At 37.0% G+C, this 9,933-nt stretch overlaps 2 protein-coding genes across 2 annotated transcripts; one reads left to right on the top strand and one right to left on the bottom strand.

Moving 5' to 3' along the window:
* Positions 1-899: 899 nt before the first annotated feature.
* med19b (mediator complex subunit 19b) lies at positions 900-4,007 on the bottom strand. Its single transcript, XM_073862438.1, has 6 exons — positions 3,538-4,007; positions 3,262-3,387; positions 3,035-3,168; positions 2,809-2,905; positions 2,634-2,728; positions 900-1,259 (listed from the first exon to the last, which is right to left on the bottom strand). The coding sequence occupies exons 1-6, from the start codon at positions 3,728-3,730 to the stop codon at positions 1,194-1,196; spliced, it is 711 nt and encodes a 236-aa protein (XP_073718539.1). The 5' UTR covers positions 3,731-4,007; the 3' UTR covers positions 900-1,193.
* Positions 4,008-4,167: 160 nt separating this feature from the next.
* On the top strand, positions 4,168-9,665 carry tmx2b (thioredoxin-related transmembrane protein 2b). The gene is made up of 8 exons (XM_055204888.2): positions 4,168-4,498; positions 4,759-4,819; positions 5,401-5,514; positions 5,652-5,728; positions 7,348-7,454; positions 7,921-7,986; positions 8,079-8,208; positions 8,457-9,665. The coding sequence occupies exons 1-8, from the start codon at positions 4,310-4,312 to the stop codon at positions 8,637-8,639; spliced, it is 927 nt and encodes a 308-aa protein (XP_055060863.1). The 5' UTR covers positions 4,168-4,309; the 3' UTR covers positions 8,640-9,665.
* The last annotated feature ends 268 nt before the right edge of the window (positions 9,666-9,933 follow it).

Raw genomic sequence — 9,933 nt, 5'->3', positions numbered from 1 at the left:
GCAGACGTATACCCACTTCTTTATTAGATGGCATGGGGTATACCCACTTCTAAATATTAATAATATTAATTTCATAATTATCCTTATGTTGAAAAGTCAAGCAGCAGAAGTGACAATACCGGCCCAATATGGGGTGAACTAAATATGCAAGACTAGTCTCATATGTCACTGTTTATAACACAGGGCGTTCAACCTAAAAGTGAGGGCATAAATTAAGAGTAACTTACCCATTTCTACACCACTTAATATAAGCAATCATTTTTTGCTGCTCAAAAAGGATTTAAACAATGACATGTGCTCTTTTATATGTACATGACATTAATTGGGCATAAATAATACATCAAGATCACGATATTTTTTACATTTAAAAAAATAAAGCATACACGCTTTTTCTGTAAATAAATTAGTTTTTTAAATCACAAGCACGCATTTTATAAATGAAGCCCCTGATCTCCTATCAAGAAGACTTTCAAGTCTGGTAAATGATGCCAGGCTTTATGTAATGTCACTTTTCTTGACATGATGGATCATTATTTTGGGTTTAAAATTAAACCTGTGGTCTTGTGCCTGTTTTATCTTTGTTTTCTTTTTTAAGTTCTCAGTAGATACATCTTTATTAAATCTGTGTCTTCACATTGGACATGGACACTGTGGAAATGCTGCTTTAAAGAAATAATAGATGGGTCATTTTATCTTGTTAATCCAGAGGACAGTTTGCACTTTATTCTTTGTTTATTTTTAATTGCCCAGTAAGATATATGGAGAAAAATCTAGAAAATGTTATATATACTATATATGTTTTCAATGTATCTGTTGATTTTCCAACATAATGGTGCTTGCATTGGTCATGCGGTGTTCACGACTGTAAATGTGCTTAAAGAAAAACTTTAAAAATCAGCCAATTTTTCTGTTTTTTTATTTGTAAAACATTTTCTTAAAAAGTTGAATGGAAATGTATAAATTTTTCATCATACTCATAAATAGACACAGAGGCACTTTGACGCTTCAACACTTAGAAATGTAACGCATATGATGGGTTACCAATAATACATTAATGATGTCCTCACACACATACAGTATATACAAACATCTGAATCTCATTGCAAAACATTAGAAGTGTAACATCTGTTGAAGCCCAATCTTTCAGGTTGTGCTTCAACTTCTTCCTGTTCGTTTGTGATTCAGGCAGTTTTTTATCTCAGATTACTGCTGCTGGACTGAGACCCTGTCATACCCGGGTGATCAGGACTGTGGCGATTCTGAAAACCGAAACAACAATTGATAAAAACAGATTTCATCGTATGTATCAGTCCATGTTTAATCACAATTTAAGTGCTAAACTAGACACTATATAATATAATATTAGCTTATAAATAAACTCTTGAACGTGCATAGGCCAAGGTCAAGATTTTTTACTAAGTAATAAATTCCATGTGGTTTGTTTCTTGACATTTAGGGCCTTTAACGATCTAAGCGTATCGTCTAAATGGGCGTGTCCGAATCCACTTTTGCTAATTTAACGACGAGAAAAATGGTTTGTGCGCCAAGCCCATGGTCGAAAAGGGTTGGTCCTATTTTTTTAATCATTAATGGGAGTATTTTGGGCGTAACGTGCAATAAACCAATGAGAGTCTCAGCTCTCATCCCCTTTAAAAGTCAGTTGTGCTGGCGCTATGTCTAATACCTATTTAGATGACGGAGTTTGTAAACTGAAAAACTAAGCGGAGGAAGAAGACCCCCAGTTTAAGATTAATTTTAAATAATTGTGTTGTTTTTCACTTGTATTGAACCCGTTTTCTTTTAGTCATGGAAGTAAAAAAGCAAGCTTTTAATTGCTTTAAATGTATGGCTATCCAATATCATCAAAAAGATAGAAAAGGTTTGTACTCTAAAAATAATTTATTTGTAACAAACAGGAGATAAAGAATTTACAAACTGTAAATTCTCGCATGTTTCAGCACTTGGACAGCGTTTTTTAAGCAGAGTTTTTTTTAAGCATTACTTAAAAATGTTTCTCATCTCACCATATCCACAGGTACAGGGTCATTATATACAATAAATCCGTGAGGTAGCATTTAAAAAAAACATTTAAAAACAGATGCATTTGTTTAAAGCAAAGCATTTATTAACTTACCAGGCTACAGGTGAAGCAGCTCTTTACGCCTTCTAACGTCTCATAATTAGTCCTCATTTATGTCCAAGAGACTCAATAATAATCTTTTACATTCAATCCTTTAATCTTTTTATATTTAAAAGCGTTTTTGTGCTGCTGAGCATTCATGTATGTGATAAGCAAACCTGCGTTGTCGTCCCGTTTATATAGCGCATATTTCTAAATAACAAAAAACATATTGCGCCATTGACTTTAGAGCAGGTTTTAGTTGGTCAATGACGTAATCTACTTTAGTTGCCTCAAAATAGCAACACGCCAACAAAGCGTCTGAACACACTTCGTTTTTAGATAAGAACGCCCATGGGCGCAAATGCATTTGCTATTTAAACAACGTGGCGCTAAACGTGAAAATTATAATTGCGCCGGGTCGAAACTAGCAAAATACACTTGCGTCGCGCTTTGTACTGCATTGCGCCGGGTGTAAGATAGAGCCCTTAGACTTAGGTCAGTAAGCCTTTACCTTCTTCTTCTTCTTATCTTTCTTCTTTTTCTTTCTGTCCGGGTCATCATCTTTCTTTTTCTTCTTCTTCTTATGGTCTGAATCTGAGGGAGTTTCTGTGGAAAAAAGTGTGAGTTTTTATCTACGAAAGCACGCATCTCCCTCTTTATGTGATCGTGTTGTGTATGACCGTCACCTGGTGGTAGGGGATCCTGCGGTCTGTGATGTTTATGCTTGTGTTTATTCTTCTTCTTCGGTGGTTGAATGTGCATCAGTCTGTATTGCTCTGGCAACTTTGGCAAGCAAGAGAAAGATGTCACAAAAATCACACAGAGCATCTTTCCCACAAACAATAGCAAAGAAAGACATATGCACACCTCTCAGAGGCAATGTATATTTTGTACACTCATCCACACACTTACAGGGCCTGTGTGTAGCCTGAAGCCGGTTAGCATCGCCCCGGTGAAGGGACTGAAGGAGTTGTTGCACACTGGTGGTTTTTCAATGAGAGAGTGCAGAGAGCTGTTGTCCTGAATACCGGGGCTGTCAATCATACCTGGTACAGAACAATGCAGTTTCAGTATCAAAATGTGTTTAATCTTTTGTTTAGTAAGACTGATCTAGACTCAGGAATTAAAATCAATCATACCAGGAAGTTCAGGTAGGAAGTTGCTGAGTTTCTCCTTCACCTTCTTTCCACAAAACTTGTTATAAGCGTGTTCAAGGTTGTAGTGTGTGATGAGATTAGTGTGTCCTGTCAGCTCATTCTCCATGGAAACAAGAAGATAAGAGGATGTTAACTTAAGTAATCCACATAGAGACAACACTATAGTGAACATGCAATAACAATACCATGGTAATACCATAGTACTACATTCTACATTATTAAAGCAATGTCAGACAACACAATATTGTCACTCACTGGGCAGCTCACGCAGGAGGTAAAACGGCTCATTCATCGCTGCGGGTTTTCTTAGCTGGGGTCCTTCATCCACCATCTGATGGGAGAACGACATCAAGTTTTGGGGCACTTTCCCAGGCCCAAACCCGAGCGCAGACCCTCCCGCAGATCCCTGGGGATCAGGCTGTCCATATAGCGAGGAGAAGATTTCTGTCATGTTCAACGATCTGTTATGCGCCGTTATTACTTTGTGTTATTACTACGTTAGATGTGTTGACGTTTGTATTGCTAATCGTCTCTGAACGATCAGCTCCCTCTGTTGACAATCACTTCCGGTTCTGCGCAATTTACCGTATTAGACTTAAAGCGTGTTCGTAAATTAACCATTTGTAGATTTTTCTAAATCCTGGCGTTTTAAATGTGCATCGTGTTGCTGCACAATATCATACTTTTGACGTTTAAATCGTTATTTTAAAAGTGATAAACTATTATTTTTGTGTTTTAGTTACGCATCGTCGCTTTACGTTGACTTATTACGGTACGCGGAACGCGATCATCTTCCGGTTCCTTCCCCTTTACGTGACGTCACAACCAATGTGCGCTGGCGTTTCGGTGAACTCGCAAATCAGCGTGAGGGGCGTGGCGAGTTTTTTCTTCGTCCGCATTGACCTCTGTCCCTTTAAATCGTTTAATTCATTTGCCGACGTATATTTTCTCGCAGCTATAACGGCGTTGATGCGGACCTTGCCGTCTCGGTACATCACAGCAGCACTTGTTTTCTGAAAGACAGACAGAAATGGCCATATTAACGCCTCTTTTCGCGTTTCTGTATCATTTGCCACAAGTGTACAAATGGCTACTAAGACCCTACTATGTAGCTTCGTTATTTATGTGTCTCGCGTTTTTGGCGATCCGCAAAACGCCTGGGATTTGTGAACATCTTTCGACGCAACGGGAGGATGGCAATTCGTGCGATTTCGACTGGGTTCGTATAAAACAGACATTTCATGGGCCACCTTGCTTTGAAATAAAAAAGGGGGGCAGTGGGGATCAGACGATGGTGTGGATTATTTGATAGGGTGGGGGTTTAGTTGCCATACACCGAAATGTACAGAGATCAAGCCCTTGAAAACGACTGCATTTTATTACATACAAATGATGCACGTGGAAATAAACTTTGTTAAATGTTAGCAACCTGTTTTACTGTCTCAGAATTGTTCTGCCATTTTTTTTTTTTTTTTGCAGAGAGAGGTCGAGATTTTGATGTTTCTTAGTGCTATAGTCATGATGAAGAACAGAAGAGCAAGTAAGTGTTTTTGTCATGCAAACGTTAAAAGCACGTTGATGTCTAATGTATAAATGCCATAAACAAACGTTTGTTTATACACTAAACATGTAGGCACCTTGTGTGCCCCCTGTGACGGTTGTTGGTGTGTTTGTTGTTAAAGCACTTTTCTTTGTCATTCCGTGTTTGTGTCTCAGTTCTAAAACAAAACAGTGCCTGTTTTCTTGTAAGTGCACCTTTTAAGCGGATAGTTCATCTAAAAATTAAAATTCTGTCATAATTTACTTACCCTCATGTTGTTACAAACCTGTATACATTTATTTAATATTTTGAAATATTTTGAGGAATGTTTGAAACCAAACTGATCATGAGCCCCATTCACTTTCATGGTAGGAAAAATGAATGGAAGTGAATGGGGCTCATGATCAGTTTGGTTACAAACATTCCTCAAAATATCTTCCTTTGTGTTCATCAGAACACATAAATGTATACAGGCTTGTAACAATATGAGAATGAGTAAATGATGACAGAATTTTCATTTTTGAGTGAACTATCCCTTTAAGACTGAATATAAAATGTTCTCTCTCATTTTTGATCTACAGTCACAGTTGAGCAGCACGTGGGCAACATTATCCTCTTCAGTAAAGTGGCCAATGTGATTCTGTTCTTCAGACTGGACATACGTTTGGGGCTTCTCTACTTGACCCTGTGCATTGGTCAGTATCTTTCAGGATTTTTTTTCTTCAGTCCATCACTCGCATACACCCTATAAACCAAGATGAATTTTAAATAGATTGTAAAAATGGTTGTTGGTTTTTCTGTTCTCTAATGCTCTATCAAATGTCTCATACAGTTTTCCTGATGACCTGCAAACCTCCACTGTACATGGGCCCAGAATACATCAAATACTTCAGTGACAAAACCATTGACGTGAGAATTTCGGATCTTTTCAGATCATGCACATTCATTCAATGAAACATTAGTTAATACCAAGCAAAGCTGGCATTTTAGACACTAAGCATAGACTGCTGATTTTTAAAATTTTATCCTGGACATGGTTTAGGTTAAGCCAGGACTAGGCCTTAGTTATATTAGAACATAAAAGTAGTTTTTGCAAACATACAATACTGGGCAAAAGTCTTATGCCACCATTAGATTTGTGGTTTTTGCATTGGTGTAATGATTATATATAATTATTTCTTAGTCTCTTTATTAAAATACAAGCAGAAAATACAGGAAATGTGTATTTAGTATAAAAAAACAGTATAAAAGTATAAGCTGAAGTGTTAAGTATTTAGGGTAAACTCCCCTTCCACTTGAGCAATGGTAGGTAACTGCAGTCTGATCTCTTAAACCTAAATGAAATAAAATCCTAATTTCTAATTCTAATCAAATGACTTCAGGACTTCAGTCTCCTCAAAAAGGCTTATGATGTGCCAACAGAGGTCACACTAAACACTGACTGATGCCTGAAGAAGACATTTAGTTCTGAAAATGTAGTTTTTAACTTTGTGTACATATTTTCCTGAATTTTCTGTTTGTATCTTTAAAAAAAATGACAAATAAATATGGATGGACATTAAAACTTTGCTAATACAACAAAGCTGGTGGTGGTTGCCTAAGACTTTAGTACAGTACTATACCTTACCAAAACAATACTGTGCATCCTGAGACAAAACAATGTCACTGATATATTTTAAGATATGTCAGTACAAGGTGTTTTTAAATTAAGGCAGCTCAACATGCATTTTAGTCTGGGACTAGGATAAGCCCTGTCGGGGAAACCTTCTCTTTGGGTAATAAAACCACTCCAGCGTGTCTGACTTCCAAGAGTTACATTTACATTTTTATGCATTTGGCTTTTATCCAAAGCGACTTTAGTTCATTCAAGCTATACTTTTTTTAGTATTTGTGCTCCCTGGGAATTAAACCCATGACCTTTTGCATTGTACACTTAAACTACAAGAACAGTAAAAGTAGTAATTGCTTATTTATCCATTATTATGATGCCTCAAATCATGCGCTGTTGCTTTATTCTAATGCTGTGTTCACACCAAACGTGAATAGAGCGTCTGGCGTGAATGATTTTAATGTAAAGACGTTTTTACGCATGTCTGAAGGTCTTGCCGCGCAAATGAATTTGCACTGCGTTAACCAATCAGGAGCCTGCTTGCTGCTGTGGGTGGCAGGCCTGCCCGGAGTCCCTCCTTGCCCTTTCCACAAGAAGTGGATTTCGCCTCGGACAAGCATCAATTTCGCTTTAAACGCTTGCTTTTTACATGCATTCAAAATGTTCAAGAGGCAAACTAGACGTGAATTTGACGCTCTATTCGCGTTTGGTGTGAACCCAGCATTACCAATCAGTTTTAACCCTCAACCATCCACCTAGGTTTTACCCTCCCATTATTTGGCTCCGTGCTCAAATTTCAGCTGTGTTCATAGTCAAACATTAACATTACTGCCGTTAGGCTGGTGCTCCTGTAATGCCACAGCTGCATTTTTAAGTGTTTAGTTAATGTTAGTGAGTATAAGTTTACTCTTGGTTTTAGGAGGAGTTGGAGAAGGACCACAGGGTGACCTGGCTTGTGGAGTTTTTTGCTAACTGGTCACCAGAATGTCAATCTTTCGCCTCTGTCTTTGCCGATCTCTCCTTGAAGTAAGAATTTTGCTTCTAATACACAGAAATAACAATTCAGAAAGTCACTTATTCATTCTTTATGTGTCTTTCTACATGTAAGAATGATGGTAAACGTATCAAAACACAAATGTAACTATTTTGGAACAAATGGAATACTGTTGTGATTTGAAAGTGATATTTTAACATCTTCAAAGCAGCCCACCTTCATATAGAATTGTTCTCTTGGCATTTTATCATTCATATCTCGCCTCAAGATGCTTTATAAACTTTTTATTATTTGGTCATCCATTTAAAACAACATTTTTTTCAAGTATTTAAAAAAGAAAAGAAATGAACATTGGCACTATTATATTTTTTCTCCAGGTAACTAATTTCAAACATTCAGATGTTTGTCTTAAATTTACATCTAAAGCGACTTGCACTGTAACACTTGTTCTAATTGAATTGTTTTGATATGTATTCTTAATCATTTAACTTCACGCAGGTACAACTGTGCAGGGCTTAAATTCGGTAAAGTGGATATTGGGCGCTACAGTGAAGTGTCTAAGAAGTAAGTCCTTCGGTTTGCCACCGGATTTGGTATATTGAGCAATGTTCAACAGATCAAATCATTTTGACAATGTTTTCTGTTATTTGTCTCAGGTATAGGGTCAGCACATCCCCTCTCTCAAAGCAGTTGCCTTCTCTGGTGGTCTTCCAGGGAGGAAAAGAAATTATGAGGCGCCCTCAGGTGGACAAGAAGGGAAGGGCAGTGTCATGGACGTTTACGGAGGTGAGGTTTACTCGTATATTACATGCACTGATGGTGATTCTTTTAATTATAATATAATACTACTACACGAAGAAGAAGAGCATTTTGCCCTTGTGGGAAACAAGTACAGTTATAACACATGCTAGCTTTTCCACTTAGTGATCCCGTCATCACAAATTTTTGTGCTTTTTATAATAACTAAATATTTAGCTGAACTACAAGCATGAAACTGTGCTGCGAGTCGACAATGTTTTTTCTTTAATTCCTAGGAAAACATCATCCGAGAGTTTAACCTCAACGAGCTGTACCAGAAGTCCAAGAAGCTCAATAAGACGAAAGGAGAGAAGAGCGAGATGCCCATTGAACCTGTGTTTTCCCCTGTGCCTGAGGAGGAGGAACCTGAGGCTGAAACCATCAGCGCGATGGACACAGAAAGCAAGAAGGACAAATAGACTGTGCATGTGCTACTGAAGAGCGCTGTGATGTCAGAATGGGACTGGATGATATTTTGCTAATGTTCAGTGTGCTGTTTTCACCTAGTTGAACAAACAGAATGAGTTTTCTTTTACTGTATAACATAGATTAATTTACCTAATAGCAAAATCAGTCTACTAGCAAATAAATATTAATAATACACATTTCGTATGCTCGGACATCCTAACAGTCATCATTCAGAATTTGAACAGGGCATTGATGATTCTGTCACTGTCAGATGTGTTAATATTTTAGTTAAGTTAAACATAATTTAATATTGGACATCTACCTCTAATATATTTTAATAATTGATTATTTAGTAAGGGGTTATTGTGTGTTGCAAAGGCATCACTATTGGGATATAAATCTTTTCGGTTCTTTTCTTTCTCCATTATTAATATCATTCCTTTTTTTTATCGAAAGTCACTCCTTTTTTTGTTAAATCTACTAATTATTTAATACGCCCCTGTTGGCTTGTACTGACTAGCTACTGGTTTCTGTGATATTTAAAGGGACAGTCTTTCGGTTTATGCCAATATTGTTTTCTTGTCATGAAAAAAATCTTCCACACAAGATATAGAGTATTCAAAACATTGCTATGATGCTAATGTTAGTCTGGGTTCTGTGATGTAAAACTCGAATTGAGTTTTTCGGACTGAATACAAGTCTTAATACTTTTTTGTGTATTTTTTATTATTATTTGGCACTAAATATTACGTGCCTTTAACATTTCATTTTTATTTTACACTGACAGGCACAGACAAAAGCTGCAGGCAGTCTTAATGTTAATGTACAACTTTTACTGTCGCTGTTGGACGCTGTAATTGTCAATATCTTAATGCAGAACCTTCTTGTAATCCACAGATTATAAAAGCAACATTGTTCTTGTGCCCGTTACGGTTTTCACTAATCTTTGTCAATGAATCGATTGTCTAGAATATGAAGTGTTTTGAGTGGTTGTCGATGGATGTTTTTCAAATAAACCACTCTGTTCTTCAGCATCATGTTTGGTGTAAATTCAAACTTTGGAAAAATAACCAAGAACGAATCCTTCACATCAAATGCATAACTACACTTTGTAATATATGCAGTATGAGTATATGAGATTATATGTCAGTATGTGAATAGAACAAAATATTTGGATTGAATTCTTGCCTGGCTTTCAAACGTCTCTTCACACAATAGTGAGTCTCCCGTCATCTTTAGGCAACCGAAACATTTTATATTTTCGACAAGGTATTTGTTTCAAAGATGAGCTTAGCCACTGGCCAG

The sequence above is a fragment of the Misgurnus anguillicaudatus genome, chromosome 3, assembly GCF_027580225.2.
Source record: "Misgurnus anguillicaudatus chromosome 3, ASM2758022v2, whole genome shotgun sequence".
Taxonomy (NCBI): domain Eukaryota; kingdom Metazoa; phylum Chordata; class Actinopteri; order Cypriniformes; family Cobitidae; genus Misgurnus; species Misgurnus anguillicaudatus.
Note: the sequence above shows the minus strand (reverse complement) of the source record. Positions and strands in the feature narration are given on the sequence as shown.